Genomic DNA, 26,420 nt, shown 5'->3' on the forward strand with positions numbered 1-26,420 from the left:
GGACAAAGTACAGCAGATTGGAAAGTATTATACAACAAAGTGAATGAATACCTGTCTGTAGTGCTCTCAGGTACTCTCATCTGCTCATTTTGTGCTCTACACTGTCCTCTAGTGCACAAAATAAGACATAGCAGCTATAGTATTGAACACAGTGTGCCTTACTGTGGAAGATCCACCTCACATTTTTATAACACTGATCCCTCTATAGTGTCCAGTTATAATTTGATGATCTGCACTTGTGTAAAATCACAGTCCAAGCTGTCAGACATTTTCTTGATTGTCTCTGTGAGGCCACGATAGTTTCTTGGTGCTCCATCCAGAGAGGTAGCCGCTGTGGAGGCTCCAGCTCACTGCCGGAGCCCCTTTTCTTGGTACACTAATACTGTGAAGCCCCCCACTGGACGTCCGCAGGGAGGTAAAAGCCTTGCTTATCCAGCTGTTCTTTGCCTCCTGGAGATCGTTGGCCTGGATTCCTCTCTGGTGCTCCAGCTCCTGTGCGAGTATTACAAAGGCATATGTGAGAAATGCAGCATCTTAACATGAATTATTTTTAGTCCTCATTTGTGCAGCCAAATAGTTGTTATTGTATTTCAGTCAGTCAGTTTTTCATGGGTCTAATTTTGGGTTAGAGTTTACTGTTAAAGGATAGGTTCACAATTTTTCAAATCTGTCGTCAAACAATAGTCAGTGTTGGGGGACAAAATCCTGGGTCCTCATTTTGAGCAAAAATATATTTAAAAGTTTATGTGAAGCTTCAACTGTCAAAATGAGTCAAATCAAATTAATATATTTTAAAGTTAGAGTATTTTTTGTATAAAATACTTCAGATAAACTAATCTATACATATATTTTTGTTCAGGAGGAAGACTGGATTTAAAGTGTGTTATAAAGGGGTCTGTTAATGGTCAGTATGAAGAGGAGGAATGAACATGTAGCTGTGCTTTTATTAATTGTTTATTTGGTAATTTCTCTTGTTTTTATGTCTTTGTAAAATACATTTTAACGTGCTTATGATAAGTGCTGCATAAATTATTATTATTATGAAAAAAGTTATTATTAAGACAGACTTGTGAGTTGGGAACCTATCCTTTAAAACTTGGATTACTTCAGATCAGCAATAAAGCTTTGGTGAACATTAAGTAAGGCCAATCTTTTCTGACACGTACTCCTTTATTCATCTGTGTGTAATTTCTGGCTATTTCCTCCTACTCTAATCTTCTTTGTCACTTCTGCTTTCCTAGAATTTGCTAGTCCTTCACACTCACAAATTCGGATGTCTCCCCATCTGAGCAATAATCTTCCCGCTTGCATTCTTCGAGCCATCAGTCCTTAGAAGCTAATATTATTGTCTTTCAGACCATCACCACCATTACCCCCTAAATATTTAGTGAGATTCAGTGATTTTTTTATCATCCAGATTCAGGTTTTACTTCACCACCATTAGTATCTGGACTGTGGGTCTGTCTGAAATTACTGCTGTGGCCACTCATTCAGGCCTCCCTGTATGACCCTAATTGGTTTTCTTAATAATGTTTGAGGTCACTAAATATTGGATAAATTTACACATTCAGAATTCTGATACACAGCTGTACTCTATTTTCATATTAACCTATGCTTGATGAAGATGCTTCACATTGATGAGGTTTAATTGAATTTAAACTCATTCTCTGCTAGCATTAAGTGAAATTGATCGTAAATTAAAAATGGGCATGCACTTGAAACCTTTCACTTCTTGAGTTTGTGATTAGGCAACTGATACGTTACTTGGAAAGTACCTGCAAGCACAAATATTTTGCTCTCTCTCTATATATATATATGTGTGTGTGTGTGTGTGTGTGTGTGTGTGTGTGTGTGTGTGTGTGTGTGTGTGTGTGTGTGTGTGTGTGTGTGTGTGTGTGTGTGTGTGTTGATATGCTTAAATGTGTATTTGTGACAGAGCATTATTAGCTGCTGTCATCTGACCTGGTTATTGAAAACATTTAATCATTGTTGTCTGATGGTCTGATCTTACCTGGATCTTGCATTTGGCCTCCACCATCTGAAGTTTGGTCTGGGCCAACTCTTGCTCCAGCTCCCTAATCTGGGCCTTCAGAGATTCCTTCTCCTGGTCCTCCCTCCTCTGCTCTGCCTCTCTGGGTCCTCTGGTGTTCCCCTCCTGGCCTGGTTCGGCCATCAGATGGTCCCCCGCTGACTCTTCCGTTAGAGAATTCTGACCTGCGGCAGACTGTTCATCCGATTCTACAATGTGTTGACAATGAGGGCAAGCCTTCACTGCACTCTGCAAAGGCAGAGAGTGACAGTGACAGGTATAATATTAGATCAGTGCCTGAATAGGGACAGCCAACAATTGATATCACTGATACCTGCTGCTATAAAATGATCCCTAATGAGAAAATGAAGTCACTGAGGCATTAACTGCGTTTGAAATGGGTGAACAGATTTTCGGAAGAGGTTGTAAAATCAGACCCTGCAAAATGGTGTTCAAAATTAACTGAAAGGACGAGATAATAGCATGAGGGGCGACCATAGAGCTCCACAGGGGAAAAGCCATTCTCACCTTGAGTGAATCGAACTCTTCTCTGTGGGAAGCCTGTTGCCTCTCCAGACGGTTTGTCAGCTGACAGCAGATCTGAGCAGAAGGCAGAGCATCTGATTTTAACTTCTTTATATGTCTACTTTTCATTTTCCTTATTCCAATCACATTGTTGTCAATTCTATGTACCTGTTTGTAGTCTGCAATGATGCCCGATGACCTCTTGACTTCCTGCTCAGCTTTCTCCAGCTCTCTGCGAAACACCTCCTTTAACTATAAGAGGAGAATAAATCTTTTATTTACACACACCTACGAATACAGTAACACACTATGACTATGACTTATGAGGTGCTATAAAATCTTCACACCTATAGAAATCTTTACTCTTACCATTTCAGCCTCCTCCTCCTTCCCCCTCTTCTCCTCCTCTGTCGCCTGCACTCGATGTCTGGTAAACAGGAGGTCCCTGCCGAGTTCATCCACTTTGTCCTCTGCCTGTAAACAGATAATGTGATGCTTTTATTCTTGTGTCATACATAAAACTCTGTAAATGAGGATAGGCCAGATCCTGAATGCTGTGTATCCATTTTCGATCAATTCAGAATACTAATTAAAAATTGTTAAGTAAATCTTGCCCTGTATTGAAAACTGCCACATGAAAATTAATCTACCAGTTTAATTTTTTGATTATGTATTTCAGGGTTGTGTTAAACCATTTGATGAAACAAATTAGACACTTAAATCATTGCAGTATGATTTATATATCTTTACATAAATTGACAGCATGCTTAGCACTTCAGGCCATTTTATTAGAGTCGGTCTTATCAGTCATTAATAAATGAGTGAGTAATCCTTAATTAAGCTTTCAGAGAGCAGAGGGAGTGTATTCTTTGGGTTTTTATGCTGCTGGGTTAAAGAGAAAAGGCAATCACAATTCACTGTATTACGATCCCATGTTACCTAAAACAGGAGAACCACGGTCATAATACGGGTCATATTTAACCCAAAACACTCCCTGTATGTACAAAAATCTGTATTAGTGGCAAAAATAGATTTTTGGAATGGTGTTTAGGGTGTTTTACCGCTGTCAAATGTAACAACAGGCCCAATTTGACCGGAATAATAAGGGTTAAAGAAAACTGAGGAAAGAAATGAGGAAAGGTCGAGCACAGAGCTGCTCATATATTGCAGGAATGTGATCCTTTTATTAGACCCTTTTCTGAAAAATGACCTTCAGCAGACGATTTTGCTTTTTATAATTAAACTCTTGTGTCCTTTTTGCGTGCGCACCTTGTTCAGAGCGTTCCTCAGGGCAACCTTGCTGGTGATCAGTCTGTGGGCCAGGTTGTCATTCTCCTGCTCCAGACGGAGGCTGGCCTGTTGAAGCCGATGGTTCTCCTTCTGCAAAACACACAGAACAGTGTCAGAGTGTGTAGGACACAACAGAATACAAACTCCTTCAGGCTGGTATAGAGGGGAATTCACTCCCATACAGCCTTTAGAAATGTAATCCATCATATCTCAAGATGCAGATGAGATGGACTAAAGTTGAAGTGAAGGTTTAATTATTAATTTCTGGAGGAAGTCAAAGATTTCTGACCAGGTATTTGTCCATGGGGTTTTCTTTTTCCTCATCATCCATTATTTGAAGCCGGCTTTCTCTCAGTTTTGCTTTCTTCGTTGGGACCTGAGGGGAGACGATCAAGGCTAATTAAATACTGCAATATTTTTTCTTTAACAAAACTGTCATATTTGACTGAGCTGAAGAAAGCTATCTCCTCCAAACAGATATGAGCGAGGGATGCAGTGTAAGCGCAACAAATCAAGAACAGGCCCAAAGAGATCAAGATAGGGATAAGGACAAGATAAGAAAGAGTTGAGCACATGGGAGGATGATAATTTAGGATGCATGAAGGAATAACAGTAGAAGGAGGGATTTATTTTATAAAAGCCTGAAATGACAATTTCCATATCTCAAATATCTAAAATGAACAATAAGAATCCATTTCCTCATATACCCCATCACAAATCTGTCATAAAGAGGACTGTTTTATGTGTTACAGTGTGCGGTCTGTTATGCTCATGCCAGTCGTACAGTAGTAATGCTTCATCTGTTCATGCAGCAAGATAATCTACATTTTGCACCATATTTTGCACTAAAGTGAAAATAAGCCATTTTCAAGTTTATTCATGCAAATTCAATATTACTTTAAAGAGAAAATAGTAACCCTGTATGAGTCCCACCAATACCAGAATTATGCTCTAGTTTTCGATCTAATTAATGGTTACTTCATGAGTTGACAGCAGTTTAGCTGTTAATTTTAAATGCAGTACTCTAAAAAGAAAATAATGAAATTAATTCATGAAACAGTGAGTCTTACTGTGAATGTAGGTTCTATTTCAGCCACAAGACTGGCAAGGATCTCGTCCTCGCTCATCTGGCCCACAACATGCGCGTCATACGCCGTCATCATGGACACCTCCTCCATCATCTTGGCTGAATATGCAGCCTCCTGGGAGCTGCTAACACTCACAATCACAAACCAGCGCAGCCTTTACAGGTAATGCTTCCAACTCCAATTAGAGAAATCGAGAAAATCCACCAGGTGTGTCGAGCACACCAGATAAAGTTCAGACTGCACACAATCAGACCTAGATCAAAAAACTCCAAGAAATAAAAATGGCATCTCTTGAGTTAATCAGAGATATAAAGTCAGTTCAGAAAAATGAATCAGCTTTTGTTTTACTTGAAGGCGAGCAGTCCAGCAGGAGAGTACAAACAGGATATACTACAAAGTCCAGGTTGTCTCAAAACAAGGAAACTGTTGCAGTCCAAAGGTGAATAACAGATATATCCCAACAGGTAGACACAGTGTAGCTATACTTCCACACTCTACAACCTAATACGTAGCAGCCAGAGTCACATACACACAATGTCAGGTGAAGGAGTGTGTGTGTGTGTGTCTGTGTGTGTGTGTGTTAACAGGTGTATCAGCAGTAACAGGTTCAACAGGGTTTATATGAGACCTAAGCATGTGTGAAAGAACAACAGTCTTAGACACACCCACTACCTTGCTCACCTTACTTATGCTGTCACCTGAATGTCTTCTCTCTCTCTCTCTCTCAAGCTATCTGAGTGTTTCTGATTTCCTTTGGTGGTAATGAGCTCCCACAGTATGTCTTTCTGTTTTTCATACACTTCAATTATCATCCATTCCTTTTGTTTACAGTCTTACTCGATGCTGGCACAGATGCTGTGTGAACCTGCTGGACGTCTCCATGATAACAGCAAGTAAAGACACAATGCTGATGTATTAGGAGGGAATAAAGGATGTGGTATTTGTGATATTTTGCCCCAGGGTGTTGGTGTGACTGAGTCCCAGTCTGTCTATTATTGTGCTGGCCTGAGCAGCCTGACAGGAGTGCAAACGGGTCCAGCAGGTAAAGCGATAGAATACCAGAGCATGAATGTAAAAATAACAAAGAAGATTCGGCAGCTCCACCCATAAATGACACTCAGTTTCATTTCCACCCCACTGTTATAGTTTCTCTTAATTTGTCTGGAATCCCTCATTAAAAAAATGTTTTGTCTTCTTTTTCCATGACAGCTCAGTTTCACTTCCCTTTCTTTGAGCTTCCATGTGTAGATACTTTTCACTTCTGTCTTTGATTTCACTTAAATTTTCATGTGAGTCCCCTCTGTGCTTTTTTTTAAACTCACCGCTTGTTTGTTTGGTTTTTTTCTCATCAGAAACTGTGATTTCAACATTCTGTGCATCTACTGTCTGAGTCACTGGAAGAAAAGATGACCAAAAAAAGAAAAGTCCAGATATAAACATTTATTCCTCCTCAAAAAAGGCATGTGAAACAAGGTGGATTTTCCTTTTTAGTTTAAAGTACACTGTATCAGGGCATACCAAAACGTATTCTATTTCAATACAGGAAAAAATCTAAAAAATACAATTTTCAACAATCAGAACGAGAGAAAGGAAACCATAAAAATAAGAAGGGGGGCACAGGTCAGTTCTGATACAGCGATGGTGCTCTTTGTGGCGCAACAAACTGGTCGTCACAGAACTGGTGATACTAAGCTTAAAATATAGGGACCATATTTGTTGAGTATAGTGGCAGTGAACACCTACTGTATGCTTTGTGGACATCTAAATTAAACAAAAGAAATCGTTATACATATCTAATGTAGCACATACTTCCCAACAAGGGGATGTGAGGTGAGGAAAGTTAGGAAATGTGAAGATGAAGCTCACAGCTCAGTGGAAACAATGTTGTGTTGGAATATACTGAATAAATATCCTTTATATGTCTTTGATCTGTAACACTCAATATCATTGTGTGTTTTCACATTTTTATCTCAATTTTAAAGTGAATTTCCTGTTCCAAAAGTGTTATTTTCATGCTCTTACATTGTGTTCCTCTGCTGTTTTATAACATAGGAAAAATGAAGGAAGAGCATTGAAAACTCACATTTGGTACAAACTCACTAACACACACTTAAACCCTGACATCCCTCACAAAAACTACAACACTCCTTAAAAATATATATATTCAGGCATATACAGTACTGTGGAATAAACTGCATCTTGTCACTATACTGTAGCAGATATAATGGCTTATAGATACAAAAACTTAAGCTTTGAAGTCAACTAAATATGGTACATGATCCTATCTGATTTCTGCCAACAACACCTCCAAAGTCTTAAGATGTTTTCTTTTCTTTTCATCGATCTCATTCTGTAAACATGTAAAAGTTAAATACATCAACTTATATGGAAGACACTTTCAGAACCAACCGGCTATCAGAAGTTGCATTACCATTTACCAGAAGTGAAAATACAAGCAAAACAAAATTCACATCAAGTTTTTTTTCTTGCAGACTGAAACTCTCAAATAGTTTGCCGTTAAAGCAACTGTACTTTTTTTTGCCACAAGACTCACATGCTTAAAAACCCGCATTTTCTTTCTCTTTTACCAACAGTCTTTTTCTCTGGACACAAATACCTCACCTCCGTGTTGCAGTTTCTATGGTTGGGAAACAACAACGACTCATAGAAAAACTGTTAGCCCTCATGTACAGTAAACTGGAGGGGGAGGGGCAGGGGTGAAGGGAGAGTTTCAGGGTAGTATTTCACCCCTTTCAGTTAATACTAGCAGGAGCAGGAGAATAACAGAAACTAGTGGTGGAGGAGGGAGTGGTCCATTTCAGACTTTGTATCTTGTAACTGATATATTCATACAATGTGTCTGCAGCAGTCAGATTTCACCTTTAAGCTCACATTAGATTTTAAATGTGGAAACCTACAATTGGAATTAAACAGAGAAAAATAGAGATTTGTCTTTGGCCATAAATCCAGAAAAAGGGATTTACTGTGGTTATTCTGAACGTGCATTGGGTCCAGACTTTAAAATCTTAGCTATTTTTTACAATCCCTCACGATCAACTGATAATCAAGACATGTGCTAGTTGTTACTACGGCCATTTAATTTTCATACTTGATATAAGCATTTGTAGCTTACAGCTCTTAAACTCAGAACGGGCTGTACTTAGTTTCTAAGCACCCTGTCCTGCATGTTTAATAAAGTGATTTATGATGAATTTTTGTTTTAACGTTTTGGCTATTAGTGAATAACAGGTGAAGTGATAAAAGGAGCAAAACATTTACATGATTTAGCATTTATTTGCTAAAACATTTAATTTAGGAAATTTGTGTTTACCTAATGTATGATTTAAATATCACATTTATTCTGCTGCAAAATCATCCCATGTTTATTGTTTTAAGCTTTCATGGAAGAAAAAAAACATTTTGTATCATTTAAGTTCTTAAAAGGTGATTTAATCATTTAGAAAACTACATAAAATTTGGATCCTGAATACAGATTGTGCTGAACTTTGTCCCTTGTATGTTTATTTTAATCCAATTTGTGGCCTCTGGAAAAGCCTGTAAGTTGTGAATGACTGAGTTTTAGCGAAATGTTTAAGCAGAACATTTTAGTGATGGCATCATTAAGTTTTATTTAATTCAAAACTTAAACAATTTACTTGTGTTTATTTATTTAATGATTCAAATACTTAGTACTGTGTATTTGTTTTGTGCTGCCACAAATGGTTTGAAAAAAGCTTTCACATTGTTTAAGGGAATTACTTTAAAATTTCCATGCCTAATACTTTCATGACAAATTGACTAGGCTGTCTTTCTGTGTTTCTGGTGACACTTTTATGTCGTACGTGTCCCAGACCACCTTCGAGCGTGGCTTAAATGAATGCATCAGCCTGGATTTAGGGCTGATCACTTGTGATTCATTCACAGAGGACCACATTAACTGGCCCTGTGTGACACACACTGAGGTTTTACTAGAGTTACATGCCATTTCCCTGCTGATCTAACACTGTTTCATGCTCCTTTCTTCAGCTCTCCGGGGGTTGGAAGCTGGCCCGTGGATTTGTTGCCCACATGTAGGCTCTATCAGTGGGCTGGCTCCCCCCCCGAGATGAATGTGGGCATGTGCAGTTATGTGGGCATGTGTGTGTAATTGTGCTGTATCATAATCCATCACCTGCAGGAAGATATTGAAAAACATAATTTGGTCCCACACAAGAACATGTGAACGTCAGACGTGTAAGTAAGAGTTTTCTAAATTTGTGCAAGTCCTCACGGTGCAGCAGAGGTCAAACCTGGGTGCTGTAGGGGCGCGGCGGGGGAGGAAACATGTCCGTGGGACTGTAGTAACTCAGAGGAGAGGAGCCCTGTGGGTTGACAGACAGGGGAAGAGAGACGGATGGGTTCTCATAGTAGGTATGGAAGCCCAGCCGCTCCCCTCCATTACGCATGTCGCCTGCGAGTCCAGAGCGGAGGGAGTATGGTGAGCAAGTGGGGCAGAGGTTGTGATGAGAGCCTGCATCCAGCTGATCCAGAGAGACGGGGGTGATGGCGGCACCGTCCATGGCGAGGGCGTTGCAAGCATTGCAGGGAAAGTGAGAGAGAGGGTCCGCTCCCACCACGGAGCCCATGTCCACCTCAGAATCATTCTTCTTACAGCAGTAATACTGCAGGGAGAAGATGAGAACGATATAAGGGGAGAGGGGCAAGTTAAATCCACTTTTACTTGTATAGCCTAATATCACCAATAAAGAAATCAAGCAAGAAGCCTTTGGTCTGAACTGGCCCAGAATCAGTAAGAAAACAGGAAATCACATATGAATTTTAAAAATTATGTTTACTCTTAACTTAAGCTAAAATAATGTAATAATGTTAGAATGTTAGTTAGCTAGATCAGCAATTTTATATATGTATATATATATGTGTGTGTGTGTGTTTGTGTGTGTGTACACAAGACTCATAAAATAAGTGTATTAATAATGAATATAATGCACACAAAGACCTTTGAAAGCTAAATTGCTATAATCTAAAGAACTTCATCATTGAAAACAATACTTGCATAAAATGTAAAAACTTACACTAAAAATAATAATAACTGGAAAATGAAAATGAAAACTTAAACCCTAAGCACGAATTCAAAAACATTTATATCTCTTGTGAGCATTTATACAATGGTTGAGATAAGTTACATTTTAATATCTTACACAGGGATTAAAGCAAGAGAAGATGTGTGAGAAAGAGTCCAGGAGGAAATGTGTACAATGTATTGAATTAAGTATTATAGGATTTTAAAACAGAACTTTAACCCCTATTTAAATTATAGGATTATTTATAATGATATATTTGCATTTCACTCAGTTGTAAATTATTGAATTTACAGACAATTTATGAATAAGATGCAAATGTTCCTCCATGCACCTGAGAAATGGGTTAGGTTGTACCAGAAATATCTACTCTGCTTCCAAACTATGAAAAAACATCTTATCTTGTGTGTTTTTTTGAATATACATAAAGTTTTGATTGAGAAAGTTCATATATATATATATATATATATATATATATATATATATATTTTTTTTTAAATCCTCATTTGAAATGTCTGACGCATACACTCATACATGCACACACAGGATACCTGGAGTCTACAGTAACAGAGCACTGCTACGATGCACAGCAGTATCACTCCGGCGAGAATTCCTCCGGTTATAACAATAGTTCCCGCTGACATTCGACCAGCTCTCCATCAAACCCTTCAGAGGGAGCAATACAGAAAAAAATGAAAGCAATAGAGAGGCGGATAGATGGGGACCACCAGAGACAGAAATTTGAAAACAGAGAATAAAAAAAGAGTAGAAAAAGAAGAATGTGAATGAGCCTATTACACAGCCACAGTACATTTGACAGAGCTGGAGATCACTCTAAAATATGATACAGAATATTCAAGCATACTTACGTCCAACAAAGGTTTCTATATTGCCTGCAAAGATAACCAATGTAGGCTGAATTAGTATATTCATGTACCATCATGATGTAACTGCAACTGATGAAATATGTTGCAACTAGTTGCTTATCATGCAGCTGTTATCAGACAGCTGGGGTTGTTTCAGGCCTAACAGAAACAGACGAGTGATATATTAAAAGAAAAACCCACTTTAAGTGTCTCAGTAAGCTGTTTAATGTCTGCACGAGCTAGTAAGCTTAGCTTAGCAGAAAGACTGGAGGACTGAGCTGGAAACAGCTGGTCTGACTCTGTCCAAAGTTCAGAATTTGCCTACTGACACCTGTAAAGCTCACAAGTTAACACAGTGCATGTTTAATATGTACACAAACGTGGTGTAACTATCAGTTGGCAAATAATGGCTGTGACTTTCTTGTTGTCATAGTGTGGTTGCCAGGCAACCAGTGCAACAGCTGGAAACAGTCTGTAGAGAGGTGAGAAGCAGATGGATTAACTGGTTTTCATCAACACATTTTTTTTATTGGTCTAAATATATAACAAGCCCCCCTTTCCAACAGTTGTTTTTGGTAAAAAAGACCTTTTGAAGACACAACAAACTTTCACACTCGTGCCATTGGAAGAAAAATTTCCCAAAAATTTCCCTGAGATACTATTAATCCAATGAGAAGAAAGTCCTCATCGTTGAAGCCCAAATCTTAATTGTGTTACAGAAGATCCTGTCCTTGCTGTGTTCCTGCAGTAAAGACATATATTTTACTCCACTAGCTTAGTGGCAAAATAAGACTGTGGGTATGCCACATCTAATTTTTTTTTTTTTTTACAACACATTACTCTCTCTCTCTATATATATATATGTTTCCTGTTTCGAGTGCCCACAAGGTCCCAGTTCTGCACATCATTTTTCTTCATGACATCATCGGTAAGCCTATTGCTTCTCTCAAATTCCCCATCCAAGTTATTTCTAAATGTAGCAAAAGTTCTTCTGAGATCCTCAATCACATGAATGTAATCAGTCATTGAAACAGATGGGGACTGTAGGCATTTTGCTGCAAAATCACTGGCACTGAACAGCTTAGAAAATGCCACAAGAAGAAAGATGAACCAATTAGTCTGTATATGTTGCAAAAAAGACTCCGCGTCTATTTCGGTCTGGCCAGAACCTTCCACAAACTCACTCAGTGTTTCTAATATGACGTCATAAAAAGTAAAAACTCCACTGACAGACTCCATCTAATATCTGTGGAACACACAAGCTCAAGACAGGTTCTTTCAGGGTGAAGCTCTTTTTGGATGTGCTGAAATTGTGTGTCTGTTGGCTCCAGTCAGGAAGCGGTGCAGCAATTTTAAAACATGAGAAAAAGTGGACACAGTATGAGACACTTTGGAAGCTGTTGAAAGCACAAGATTAAAGCAGTGTGAGTAGCAATATACATACACTGCGAGGTGGAAAAGATTTTCTGAACAGCACTTGCACCCCAGCTTTCCTACCTGACATGATGACACCCTGTCAAAACTGAAACGCACACACAATTCAGGATCCAGCTGCAGCAGTTTCAGTATTTCCAAAGTTTTGTCAGCAATGCCAGAGGATGTCTTATCCTCTGCTGCAACAAATCTGACAGCTCTCTCTTTCAGATAGCCAGAATTATGCATGTACCTCACACAGGCAGCAATTAGTCCTTCTTGGAGAGGTCTTTGTATTCGTCAACAAAGATTGCATAGCATGTGTCAGTATGTGCACCATTTCTGCTCTGAGAAGCGATGCTGCAGTTTCAGGGAGGTCGTTTTGCATTTCAGGACTCATCATTTTTTCATAACTTGGAAGCTCTTCAATGTGCTTTTTTATCTTTGGATAATATGCACAAATCAGTTCAAACAATTCAAAAAAGGTCCATCTCTCCATGTTTTCTGTGTCTTCCTTGTACCTGGTTTCTTTCAATGGAGTAAGCAAATTGTCCCTGTTTGTCTTTTGTGACCTGATGCACAATGTCACCTCTTCCAGCTTTTGAGCCCATGAAACCTTTTTGTCTGGCCACAGCAGCAGCATCAGCTTCATAGCTTTGTACTATATACAAAAACTAGTCAAGATGTTGACAGTTTCTCAGTCCTGCTTTGCTAAATCTGTCCTCCTTCACATCAATGTTAAAGTGGCAGCAAGTTTGGCAAAATACAGCATCCAGTTTGATGCTATACTAAACTGCATCCTCTGATTCCATCTCTGTAGCCGCTGGTGCCAATGAAATTGCACTTGTTGAGGGGGAGGGTGATGGAGAAGCATCCTCCTCAGCTGTTGTAGGCCTTGACTGGTCAGCAATGTAAGGTTATTTGAAGAAGTGTCATCAAGCTCTGTTTCATTTTGATAAACAAATGTTTAGAGTATATTCTAGCATTAGTTGCAGGTATTGTATTGTTTACTATTTACACAGGTCAATGGTTACTTGCACATGTATTAACTTTGATTGGTAGGCAGGCTGTGCAGGATGGTGGATGTTGTTTTTTGATGGAAAAAATGTAAAATTGACTTTAAAATGAAAAATTATTATTCCATAATAGCCTAAGTTAGACTATAACCAAAACGTCATTGATTTTTGCGTGTGCCAGTTGCCTCCTAGGGTTTCACAGGCAGAAACACATGTTACACAAGAACCTTCTGCACATTTAGAGTTTCACAAAACACTTAAGTGCTGACCGACACTAACAGACACATTATAACCAGCCTAGCATTAAGGCTACAAACAATCTATAATGCAACACACTCTGTAAGAGAGATGTTGTGAACATGTTATTTTGTAGTCCTCAAATACAAGATGAGCCACACTCACATGTAATTTCCAGAATAAAATATTGAATATTTGTATCGTATTGTATCATATATTCAGGCCAATAGTTATGCTGCAGCATTTAACCCCTAAAATCACAATTTGTTGTTTCTACATTTCTGTGTGTTCATATAAAATCAGTGATTCTAATCCAGTACACTTTTTGTCAATTTCAGTGAATATCTCCTCACGGACCGCCAGCTGTCCCATCTGTGTGTGCACTGAAAAAAAAAAGTCAGGTGTTCATACACAGCACTTGCTCTGTAAATGGGCATGTAAACACAGTGGCTTGGAGCAAGTCACCCAACACTACTACAGGCAATCAGCAATCAGCATTCGTGCTTGTGCACAGGACAGGGGGGAGGTCATCAGAGCAGCTGTCTGTGTGAGGACATTACAGTCTCCCGTCTCCAGCACCCGCTGAATGGTGGGGGAGGGCTTGCAAACTGATGAGAGAGAGAAAGGCCATGGCCAATTCACATAGAAAGCGTTGTCTCACGGAACAGATACGCTTTCATTTTATTAAATGTATCAATCCACACTGAATCCGAGACAGTTTCATGGAGACCACATGCATTTTTTACGCTCCAGTTCTGTTTTAGTTGCATTTAGTGAGGTGTAATCTGAGCAGGCAGCTGTTTAAATCACACAAATATGCCACTGTGTTTGTGTTTTCAGCTTACTAACCATATCAATCAATCAATAAATACAAACACTTTTTATTTCTTCCCATCGAGCAGGCATGTAAAATACTTTTGTTCAGTAAATTTCTGCTGTCAATCAGCCTGTTGAAGGCAGTTTGTTCAAATTAGGTACAGGTTTGATTTTTTGCACTGCAACCACAACCTGAACATATTCGAATTCATGTAACTCTTACGTCACCCCAGCCAATACAAGCCAACTCCTACCTGCTTTCTCAGTGAGATGGGAAATCTGAACTAAGTGTCTTCGGTTAAAGCAAGACAAGAGTTGGGTGAGAAACCCAAAAATGTTGACCAGGACGAAATGTGTGCAATGTGTCAAGTATGAATTTAAAACTGTTCTATGCCTGAAATCAGGCATGGTGCCTGAGAGCATTAAGCCCTGCAGATGTAATTAAAAGTAGCCCCTTGACATCCTGACATTTTGGATATAATATGTGTCTGTGAAGCCATTTATATAATGATCCCACCACTCCTGGCTCCCTCTCCGTATCCGCAAACACCTACACACAGAAGCAACAGCCATCGCTCCAAAATAGGCCATAAATAAATTCTTTCTCCTCATCAACGTTATCATCTGCTCACAAATTTGCTGGCTTCCACTGCACATCGACTTAGAAATGAAATCGTAAACACTAACGTCAGTGGCCTCATATAACAACGTGCAATCTAAGTCAGTGCAGGATCAGACTGGAATCTGATATTGGCCACATTTAAAATAAAAAATAAAACAAAAAAAATGGATCCTGAGAATTAAATCTAAATTGAGCACTCAGACTTTCGATGTGAATGTAGCCTTAGCTCCCCAGGAGCTGCCGACAGACAGCTGCTTTTGTGGACAGATACACTGAATGCAGGTCGGGGATGAACTAGGGCGGCTGCATTGAGACGAACAGTGTAGACGGACTGTTGTGCTCACATGAGATTAAATGTTTTTTTTCCGCTTGTGACAATGTGTGAGAGGAACAGAAGTGACTCTACAGCTGACGCATCACTCTGGATTCTCCCATTCTTCGCTTTTGGTCATTGCCTTGGCAACACACACCCATGAATTTGGGGGGGCGGAGCTTCTGGGGAGGGGTGCATTTGTTTGGTAGTTTATTGTTTTGTTTTTATGCCTAAAATTTTTACTGTCATTTCAATTTTGTTATAACCACAGCTTATTTGTTTTGTTTTGTTATTTTAACATGTTCGAAATAAACTAATTAAAAAAAAGAAAAGAAAAACATTTCAAATATTAACAATCTTTCTTCAGAATCACTGACTCTACCTTTAAACAAATGAGATAGAACATTTTAATAAGTGAGCTTTATAGGTAGGCTGAGAGGTATATTTTTTTTTAACTTTGGACAGAGCTAGGCACAGGTATCCCCTGCTTTCTTTCATTAAATTAACCTAATTGTGTCTTGGCTTCAGCTTTGGCCACAACACACGGACATGAGATTGGTATCGTTCTCTCAGAAAGACAGCGAATGAGGTAATTTCGCAAAATGTGTAACTTTTCCATTAAATTTGTCTAAATATCTCTGTGGCTTAAAATGTGTTGTTTTTAGAGGTTGTTAGAATTATTGTTGGAGCTTTACCAGCTGAGAAGGACACTTACATTAGAAGACAGCAGGAGATGCAGAGATGGATTAGTGTGAAAAGGTAGAAAACCATGACAGGCCTGTGGAGCGTGACTCTCAAAACCTCCTCTCGCTGGAACTCCTACAGGAAGACAAAGAGGTTTCTGTCAAGAGGAAGTCTTTGGCATGAGGGAAATACAGCAGCACAGTTAACAAGTACTTTCATTAGTGATTAATCTGACTTGCACTTCTAACTGCTTATTTACCATCATCAACAGTCTAAAAACCCCAAAATATTAAATTACAATGATATGAAATGGTGGAAAGCAACATATATTTAAAATAAATTAAAACTATTAATTGGTTATCAAAAATGTCACATTAATCAACTAGTTGCAGCACTAGTGTATCACCCCAGCTATTTCATATGGCATTGAATCTGGAATCACAATAAATCCATAAACTGATATGCATAAATTGTACATAATAGATGCACTACCACAGTGTGACTGAATTCCAACAGGACCACTTTGGATGGAAAACAGAGACTCAGGATGTAGATGGATTAGCATGGTGAATACAGCAGCACCTACTGTGCACACTAACCATATGGCCAGCATGTATATGTGCAGCATACTAAATCTGATTCGTACGTGCATCTTCTGTCATTTAGTGCTTCTGGGACTGATTCAACAGAACCTCTCAAAGTTGCATAGCTAATTGTCATCATGTGATCCCCCTGGATAGTACACACTGCATACTGGTACAGTCAATAGGAAACACAGTACAGTAAGTAAAAATGAATTACCTGCACAATTCCCAAAATACATACAGTTTAAAGGACAGGTTCACAGTTTTTCAAGTCTGTCTTAAAGCAATAGCCAAGCGCCCAAATGAACATTGAAACAGTTTTTTCTTGCCATAATCATTCCTCCTGCTCATACTGGCCGTTAGAAGATCCCTTCATAATGCACATACGATGTAAGTGATGGGGGCCAAAATCCACAAACTCCTTCTGTGCAAAGATGGATTTAAAAAGTTTATATGAAGCTTATATGAGGCTTCAGCAGTCTGAGTTAGTCATATTAAATGGATATTTCCCACATTTACAGTCACAAAAAGGCTCCAATGTGGAAAGATTTGACTAATTTAGGCAGTGAAAGCTTCATATTAGCTTCAGATAAACTTTAAATCCATTTTTGCACAGAAGGAGACTTGTGGATTTTGGCCCCCTTCACTTACATCGTAAGTGCATTATGAAGGGATCTTCTAATGGCCATTATGAGCAGCAGAAAGCTTACACTGCTTAAATTAGTCAAATCAAGCAATTATCTTTAAACATTACAGTCTCTTTAGTGCCTAAATTCCTCTTTTTTTGCTATACTTCTACTACAGCTCAACAGGGAAACACTGTCTGAGGAAACACAAAAATATAACATAAATATAAATATTAAAAGACTGTAAATGTGGCAGATATCTTAATATGACTAACCCAGACTGCTGAAGGCTCATATAAGCTTCAGATAAACTTTTAAATCCATTTTTTTGTCTGATTTTGATTGTCTGGACACACTGTGGATTTTGCCCCCCATGACTTACACTGAAAGTGCATTTGAAGTGGATCTAGCAAGTATGAACATGAGGAATGATTACAGCAAGAAAGGCCTCTTTCAGAGTTCATTTGGGCACCTGACTGACAAATCTTTAAATATTCTGTTGAGAATGGGTGAGAAAATATAAGCCAGGTTAAAGGTTAAAGGCACAAAAAAAAAAAATCTGAATACACTCACACACACGCACGCAAAGCAAAAATGTTATGAATGAAAAGAAATCAAGATGTCCACACACACATAATTATATTCTATCAGAAAGCAATAAATTCACTGTGTGCAATAGAGTTAGAATATGTGCATGGCCTTGATTACTGGCAGTCACACTGAAATATGAAATAAACACATCCTATGCCTGCATGGTAGTTAATCAAAGCATTAATGCACTTAGAGAAACTGACCTTTTAAATGATTATATAAAATGTATGATTCTGGCATATATTTAAACTAATTTACACGCCAGCTGATTTCAGGCAAAATGCTACGTTTTAAGTACTGTCATTATCGTAATTATAACACCAGACGACTTTGTTTATTTACTGTTCAAGATGATTAACTAACCACTAAACACCCAGATATTGCTCAGTGTAAGAACAACATTTAATTATCCCAATTAAATTGGCAAAAAGGCTTCTTTCTCATCTCACTGGTGTATTGATGTTATTTTTTAAAAGCTATGCACATCCCAAGGCTGTTAATTTGCAGTGAATTTGAGTCTTACTGCCAAATGAAATAGTTTAAACATTCTGGCACTTCTTGTCATAACTGGAAAATCTCAGCTAGCAGCTTTAAACAAATGTTACTTCAGGGTTGGGTGGTTTGTCTCCTGCCTGACACATGTTCCCCAGCTTACAGTGAAATCCACCCAGAAGGCTTCTCCTCGTTTGTCTTTCTGCTTTCCGACTGTCTAAAAGCAAACAAAATCTAGTTGCAAAATGGTTTGCACACAGGTAGATTAATCTAAACCTTTGATGTTGAAAGCACCCAGCTTTCAAACTTTGACGATATTGAACTGTTGCCACAATCACAAAGAGAAATGTGAGTCTCTGTGTTAAAACGAGCATGTGAGCTGCCCTCAAAGACAACTCCCTCTATGCAGTTCCTCCATTGCGTCATTGTACTAAATTATATACACCACGGGCCACGATAATGTCGTTAAAAGCGTTGTGAAGTCCCTCTCTTGCTCCTCATTTCTCCATCTCCTTATCTCCTCTCTTTTTCTAGCTCACTATCTATGTCTCCTCAGTCCTCCTTCTGCTTCATGTCTCCTCTTTTCTCTCTCCCATTCACTCTTTCAGCCACTTCCTACTCTCTCACCACACTGTACATCATTTCCCTCTTGGTCTATCAATTTAATTCCCTTGGCTTTCATGGCACGATAAGACCTTTGCTACACTGCCAAAGCCACTAGCACGTTTATGCAGTAATTATGAACTGCTCTGTTTGTGTAGACACAGCAATGGACTTTTTCTGGAAGCTAAAATAAGTGATTTTGACTAACATGCAGCCAAATTATGCTAGAAAGGGAACGTTGAGGTAAAGCCTCAGATTAGAGAGTTTCCAACAGAGTGGAGAGATAAAGACACCAAGTGACAGAGGTTGGGACACTCAACTCTAACGCTGTCAGAGTATCTTAAACAATGCAGTTCATATATGAGTCTCAGTGGGTTCATAGCTGTCTGATTCAACTGGGAAACATGCAAACACAAATATGAGCAAACATGCACATATAACAACCCTTAGATTTAACTGGGGTCTGAAAGGAGTTACAGGATCTGCCAGAAATCCAATCAGTCACTGACTTGGACAAGAAATGAAGGGGGATCAGGCAGTCTCAGAAGAGCCAACAGGCATTTGATTTCCGGAACACAAAACCTCCTTTAAGCCATTAAGCATACAAGTCCAAGGTGACCAGATAGACTGTGGGTCTGTCAAGTGAGCTTCAAGGATCCCATTCCTGACTGTATAAGGACTACTGTATCTATATCCCTGAGATTTTAAGGGAGTTTTAAAGCAGCATGAAGGCAATAATGAGTGGTTAGAGAGAGAGACGTTAGCTGTCGGCAACACTGTCAAGTCAACTAACTACTCTGAACGTGATGAACCGTGATGATCGATATAATTGCTCATTCACTCTCAGTGGATTTGTGTCATGATGATATGATCATAGCTGATTGTTTTAGAAAATGATTACAAGTGATGACATAATAACAAAGATATAATGAGATATTGATGTTTTTGTTTTTCTTGTGTTGAAAGTGGTGAAGCAAAGAAAATTGAATTGAACATCAGTTTGTCATATTGTGGGCATACAGAAGAGAGACCATTTCCCATAGTCTTATTGTCAGGATCAATAAACGTTTTACTGAGAACAAATCAAAGAATCTTTCATTCTTTCTTTTTTCTACACATGCATATTTTAGGGGGGTATATTATTTCTTTGGATCAGTGGAGTGATAACAGAAAATTAAGGGGGAGAGAGGAATGGGGTAACATGCAACAATGATCCGCTGCTGGATTCAAACAACTGTTGTCTTTCATGATGTGATTTTCTTTCAGCATCTAAGACGCTTGTTTAAAACTTGTTTGCTTCTTATTTTTAGTGAATGCCTGCTTTTATGTTTCAGTTTTTAGCTCATTATTTTTGGTCAGATACAGAATTGACATCTCCATCAGATTTATATGAGACAACAGTAGAAAAAAAGCCCAGGACTTTATTGCTCCAACAAGCCTCTGGAGCTCTGCTGGAGGGATGAATGCCATTTTTACAGACACATTCCTCCATTTGGTGTATTGATGATGCTGGAAGGTGGAGAGAGCTCTCTGGCATGATCCAAAATCTCCCATAAGAATTCAATTGGTTTAAGATCTGGTGACAATGAAGCCTGTTGCATATAATTCACATGAATGTCATACTCTTTAAATCATTCAGAGACCCCCTCCCCCTGTATAGAAGCATCTGCATTCACCGGGTTTCTATGATATTTTCAGGTTTTTCCTTTTTTATGTCACCTCTCCATTCATCAATAGTGGAAAAACGTTTTTAATAATATCATAATTCAGAAATCCATTCAGATGAAAACACATTTTCAAAAATCATTTTCTCTCTGATACTGATAAACAGATGTATTAATGGGATGATTACACTTTTGTTCCAGCTACCATAACATCATCTTGTTTCAGCCTTTATAATGTTAGAAATGTTGGGCGAGGTGAAGAGGTTTCACACTCCACTTGCAGAACTAAATTTAGCAGTTTTGTCGTCTCTTGACACGGTGAAAAGCAAGAGATGAGAGGCAGCTGAGAGGTGTCATATTTTAATTTGTTTTCTCTGTGGGAGACGAAACGATCCTAACAGTCAGCTTAACGCAATCGCACAGAGCATGCACGTGAACGACTGCTGTGTACATGCACACATTCAGCTCACACGCGACATACACATCCCCCATCAAACATTTCCCTGATCGAAAACTGGAAAGGCTAAAAACACTGTTTCCCTTTGAAAGTTTTACGTGGAATGATGTGGTGATGAGTAGGAGCTTTTTCCCCCAAGTTCAAGTTCAAGTTCAAGATATCTTTATTGTCCCAGACGGGCAATTTGTGGTGCAGCCAGCAGCAAAACAATAGAAATGACAATGACAATTATAGTTACAATTAAAAATAAGCAATCCACAAATGTACAATAGAGAATAACAATAAATAGTAAAAACAGAAAAGGTAAAGTGACCACAGTGCGTGCAATCCACCTTAAAATGGCTGGAACCCAGGACTTTTTGAATCTACCTGTCCTACATCTGGGCATGCAGATGTAGGCCATGCGATGCCTGAGTGAACCATGAACGTTAAAAATGAAAACTGAATTAGAAAACTCAACTTCAAGTAAAAGAGTAGGTTGACATTTTGGGAAATACGCTTACTTGTTGTCTTGATGAGAGTCAGAGTCAATTCCATATGTAGCTGGAGTCAGCAGCAGATTAGCTTCGTTTAGCACTAAGACTGGACGTAGGTGGAACCAGCTAGCCTGGCTCTGTCCGTAGGTAACAAAATCCCCCTATCAGCACCTCTAAAGCTCACTAATTAAAATATTACGTCTCTTTTTTTCCATCTGTACAAAAAACAAATTCTAAAAAAGATGCGCTGTTGATTCATTGGCGATTATGTGCTGGACTGAATCTGGTAGGGAGCAGTGACTTCCTCACTTGGAGGTTGCCAGGCAACCAGCGGAGACTCTTGAAAGTCACTGCTACCAGCAAAGACACAGTTTGGCACGTAACACCCCATAAATTGGGGATTTGCATATTCTCCCTGCTTCCAGTCTTTACAAAACTTACTTTCCCTTGACTCCAGCTAAAAATTGTCCAAAAAACCGTTGATCAAAAGTCCATCACAAGCCTGAACTGACACCAAACATCTTCTATATCCTCAGTTCTGTCAACCAAAGTTCAAAGATATGTGCAATGAGATAAAACAGAAGAAAAGCAAAAAATTCTCATATTTTGGGAACCTGGAACCAACAAATGTTTCGCACTGTTTTGTTTGATAATTGACTGAAATAATTGACTGACAAATTCCTGGTTGACTAAGCAACTAATCAACTAAATGTAGCAGCTCTATTCTATTCTGTTCTATATTTATTCTTTAAAATGTCTCCTTGACATCACTTTCGCTAAGGGCCCTTATCATATCATTTTTATCATTATCCTGTATCATTGCAGATAAATAGACAGAATTTAAGCATGTGAAAGAGGTAGTAAGATTTAAAATATCATGCTTAATGCTGAAAATCATCAGTGTTTAAACACCCTTTTAAGAAGTAGTATTAGATGATATTGATAAGAGTAAGTATTAGGTTGGATGAATATGGATTATTATCAAAGAGAAGAAATAGAGAAGCTAAGAGAAGGAAACAGAGAGCTTACATGGAGAGTGAGGGTGGTAGATGGAGAGAAAGGGTGGCAGTACCTGAGAGGATCCTTGATATATCCATTCTTAAATAATGATATGAATATTTTGTTGAGGTGGCCTCTAACTTTGTGCTGGAAATCACAGTGGGTCCCTGCAATTTTAAAGCCCAGGGGCTTCAATTATTCAACTTTCATTCCTATAACAACATTTTTCCATCACAGGGCAATTTAGCCAGGTAGTAAAATTGGGACTTTCTGCCTCATCCGCCTCTGAAAGCACTCATCTCAGCGTGTGAGGAGAGGAATACATCCGCATCTAGGACAGAGACACCCACTGCTGGGGCAGGAGGGAACAAAGGCGACGAGAAACAGGGAAAAAAAAGGAGGAGGGAGGAAGGGTGGATGATTTCATTTTCAGATAGTCTAAACGGAATTCAGTCATCCGTTTTTTCCATATGACTGACAATGCGTACACTCACTCTGGTCTCTTTTTGTGTTTGGGGTGATTACCATGCGTCATTATTACCTCAGTGTTATTTATTTTGGATCTTTCACAGTTGAATAGGCAACCTAAGAACTACAATGCTTGCCAGGGCAGGGGTTAATTCTGTACTGAAAAAAAGAGGCAGAAAACTGAAATCCAAATCCTTGTGGAGGATATAAGAGCTAAAACACAAGTGAGCACTTACACATTTCGCCCAGAGCAGAATCCCTGTGCAGAGCTGAGATCAGAGACACCACTAGAAGAAACTTGTGGCAATAGTTTTGCAGTTGCCTTTTTTTTTTACCTGTGCTGTAGAAACCGTAAGCGTGTAGAGAAAATAAAAACACACAACTTACCTGCGAAAGTCACCATCTGGGGGATAGCATCCTCGACTGTGCTGCAAAGCCTCCTGGGAAAAGAAGAAAAGACATGACATCAGTTATAACTGTAATTTCAGGAGACGCCTCGGGCTCCCAAAGCAGTGATGTGGTCAGCACTGCAGCTACAGTAAATGAGCCTGTTTGAAAGTCAGTAGGATGGATCCCTCTTCACTTACAGCATAAATTTACTCATTCATCCCTCTGGTATCATTTATCACTCTTGCTTTTATTCAACACCTCACTTGCACATTCTCAGTGAGTGTTCAGGGGTTATCCCATGTGAGAAACACTAAAATTGTACTCTAGTACACCAAATGTTTAAATGAAATCTGGCTTGTACAAAACATTATGTATTATTACACTAAACCTGCACAAGAGCACTCATAATCATGCAAGATAAAACAGATGTTATGGTCATTTTGGCCCACAAAGTCTATAAATGTAATGATTCTTGTTCATCTTAGTCTAACGCCAATAGCCTACTCCATACTAAATTGTTATAAGCAGTAATAGGATGGAGCCAAAAATCGATTTCACTCACCTTACTAGTATATCATCAAACTATATAGGACTGCATCTAGCAGGTAAATGAACACTTTTCTGAAATGATCATAGCTTATGTTTCCACTGATTTGGTCGGTGGAGGTCAATTTGCCAGCTGTTACATCACTGATTAGGCTCATCGTTACTCAATTAAGCGGGTAAATTGGTGCAGAGCCGTTAAGTGGCGCGCACGGATGATTGTAAAGACGTGATTCTTACCTCTCAGATTGAAGGAAATCTCTGCAACCTGTTTGAAACACCGTTTCTATTTGTTTATTAATTTATTTGTGACTGCGGTCCAGTAGCGTAGGGTACGCGGCTCCACACAAACACATGCAAGCACACAATAAAGTCCGCTGATTTCCTCTCCACCACCGGTCATTAAAGACGCCCGGAGCGCCCCCGTGCTCGCTCTACAACCGAACCATCACGTCATTATCCGCCGTCGGTAATCCCCTCTTTCCCCCCGGTTCACTCACAGCCAGGTGCCAGTGAGGGCCTGTGGGAAATCTCATGGCATCCTCCTCTGTGAAGCGCTGGAGATCGAGATGGAGACGAGGCGGCAGTCCGGCTGCTGAGTGTCATCGCTCGGCATGGCTGCGTCCTCAGCTCGGCTCCCGGGGGGCGGTTTGGCACCCGCTGCCGCCGGTCCCGGTGGGGCGGGGTAGGAAGAGCGACAGTGTCAGCTGTACACCGTGTGATATCACTTTACCGGGAGGATGGGGAGGAGGGGGTGGTAGTAGTGGTAGTGGGCTACAGGGAGTCGTCACCATCCTGAGATGAATGCGTAAAACTGGTGGAACAGTGTCACCCAGCAGTCAGGAAATATGGTGGGAGAGGTTCACTAAACAAACACTCGGCTCTCAAAATGTATTTCCAAAGTCTTGCTCTATCTACAGATGTAAAAAGATTGATTGACTCCTATCCCAGGCAGTTAGGAATGATGGCTAAAGTCCCATAACGCAATCTGTCATATAACCTGACGGCAATGCGGATCATGTCATTACTTCAGAGATCTGAGCAGAAAACCTGATTTCAAGACAATTGAGTAAAGGTTGGTTGGAAAGTTCTCCTGTCCCTTTTAGAAATAAGAACACTGTTTAATGTGATCTTACATAAGACAGGGCTAACTTTAAAGTGAGAGTCAGAAGATGAGTTTGTGTTAAGAGGAAAAATGAAAAATACAAAGCTAGTTAGTTAAAGAGATAATAAAAATTCCTGATGTCCCTGAAGCAGCCCAGCACACCCACATTTGTTATGGATCTTGCTCCAGGGATCTACCACTGCCAGTTGCCTGATTATTTGATTCCTACATTACTTAACAGCCCACAGTTGTTTTCTGTGGTGAGGTATGTGATAACAACACTGCTGAGAAAACTCCTTCAGAAAAAAAAGTTAATAGTTAGTTACTAACCACAAAATATACCACACGTAGGCTACACAAGGTGGCACTAACTTGTAGTTAGCTCCACTCTTGAGTAAAAAAACCCAAACTCAAATAACATTATTTGGTAGTAAAGGCAGCATTGGTGGACCAGAGCTTTATTTGTCAATAATTAACTGATTGCCAAGTTGTGAAATTTCTTTCTTGCTGGTGTTTATCTCCTATTTTTCCAGTGGACCCTTTGACTTCTGACCTTTTGGAAAAGGGCTATAGGGCATCAGGACAAAATCTAAAATATGTATTAATATTTACTCCTGCAGACTTTATGAATCATTGTAAATATACTTGTAAATGACTCATTAACATTCATAATTGCAGATGACTTTCCAATTTTTGTTTGTCTTATTATAAAGTGAAAACTTAATAACTTCCCAAGTACAGTGTTGACTGTACTGTATATTTCCTGTTCTCATTGTTGTTCATTTTAACTCATTGTAACTTCCTACCTCTTCTACACAAGAGTTTGTTCCCTTTGCATTCATGTGTAGCTGAATATGTAGCTCAAAGTGTGTTTTTATAATATGTGGACATTCTTGTGTACAAATCCAATATTTTTTTCCTAAATAAAACCAGGTATTTTTGTATTTATTAATATGATTACAACTGCAGACTTGATGGCTATTTGGAGACGCTTGTTAAATAACAACTTGACTATTAATCACCAGAAATAATTGCTTGTTTTTTTAACTACCTGGCAACCCAAAAGTTGCTCTTATTAATGGTTAATAACTGGTCTATTAAGCATCAGTAAACTATTTTAACCATTTAGCCATTAATTTCAGTTTTAACAAATTGTAACGCATTTGTATAGGTACAAGAAAGTGGCACCAAATAGAAAACAGATTGATTTCACAATACATCATGCGTAAACATTGTGAGAATGACCACACTGTTCAGATGTATCAAACTCCCTTCCTGCTGTCGAGACAACATACAGGTCTGTGTCCCTTTAAAATAATTTAGGGGTCACTTTCCTGACAGAAAGTCAAACAGGGAAATTGCAGTAAAGTTCAGGAAGCATACGGTGCTGGCCATGGTGCTGAAGTTAACTAGGTTAACAGGATAAACACAAGGGTAATCATCTT

At 39.1% G+C, this 26,420-nt stretch overlaps 2 protein-coding genes and 1 long non-coding RNA gene across 3 annotated transcripts; all 3 read right to left on the reverse strand.

Annotated features, from left to right (window-relative positions):
* Positions 1–261: 261 nt before the first annotated feature.
* LOC134000594 (rab GTPase-activating protein 1-like) lies at positions 262–5,025 on the reverse strand. Its single transcript, XM_062439981.1, has 8 exons — positions 4,915–5,025; positions 4,134–4,220; positions 3,824–3,934; positions 2,924–3,028; positions 2,723–2,806; positions 2,558–2,629; positions 2,012–2,278; positions 262–492 (listed from the first exon to the last, which is right to left on the reverse strand). The coding sequence occupies exons 1-8, from the start codon at positions 5,023–5,025 to the stop codon at positions 262–264; spliced, it is 1,068 nt and encodes a 355-aa protein (XP_062295965.1).
* A 1,338-nt stretch (positions 5,026–6,363) lies between these two features.
* Positions 6,364–11,402, reverse strand: LOC134000595 (protein FAM163A-like). Its single transcript, XM_062439983.1, has 3 exons — positions 10,880–11,402; positions 10,562–10,676; positions 6,364–9,593 (listed from the first exon to the last, which is right to left on the reverse strand). The coding sequence occupies exons 2-3, from the start codon at positions 10,652–10,654 to the stop codon at positions 9,216–9,218; spliced, it is 471 nt and encodes a 156-aa protein (XP_062295967.1). The 5' UTR covers positions 10,655–10,676; positions 10,880–11,402; the 3' UTR covers positions 6,364–9,215.
* A 4,463-nt stretch (positions 11,403–15,865) lies between these two features.
* On the reverse strand, positions 15,866–24,585 carry LOC134001240 (uncharacterized). The gene is made up of 3 exons (XR_009927465.1): positions 24,111–24,585; positions 23,325–23,377; positions 15,866–16,112 (listed from the first exon to the last, which is right to left on the reverse strand). It is a non-coding gene; the product is annotated as an uncharacterized LOC134001240 (long non-coding RNA).
* Between the last annotated feature and the right edge of the window lie 1,835 nt (positions 24,586–26,420).

The sequence above is a fragment of the Scomber scombrus genome, chromosome 19 (assembly GCF_963691925.1).
Source record: "Scomber scombrus chromosome 19, fScoSco1.1, whole genome shotgun sequence".
Classification (NCBI taxonomy): domain Eukaryota; kingdom Metazoa; phylum Chordata; class Actinopteri; order Scombriformes; family Scombridae; genus Scomber; species Scomber scombrus.

Coding starts and splice junctions, on each gene's coding strand:
- LOC134000595 (XM_062439983.1), bottom strand. CDS start 10,654: ATGTCAGCGGGAACTATTGTTATAACCGGAGGAATTCTCGCCGGAGTG. Junction 9,594..10,561: donor TCTGTTACTGTAGACTCCAG/GTATCCTGTGTG, acceptor TTCTCCCTGCAG/TATTACTGCTGTAAGAAGAA.
- LOC134000594 (XM_062439981.1), bottom strand. CDS start 5,025: ATGATGGAGGAGGTGTCCATGATGACGGCGTATGACGCGCATGTTGTG. Junction 2,807..2,923: donor AGGAGGAGGAGGCTGAAATG/GTAAGAGTAAAG, acceptor CTCCTCTTATAG/TTAAAGGAGGTGTTTCGCAG. Junction 2,279..2,557: donor AAGAGTTCGATTCACTCAAG/GTGAGAATGGCT, acceptor CTGCCTTTGCAG/AGTGCAGTGAAGGCTTGCCC.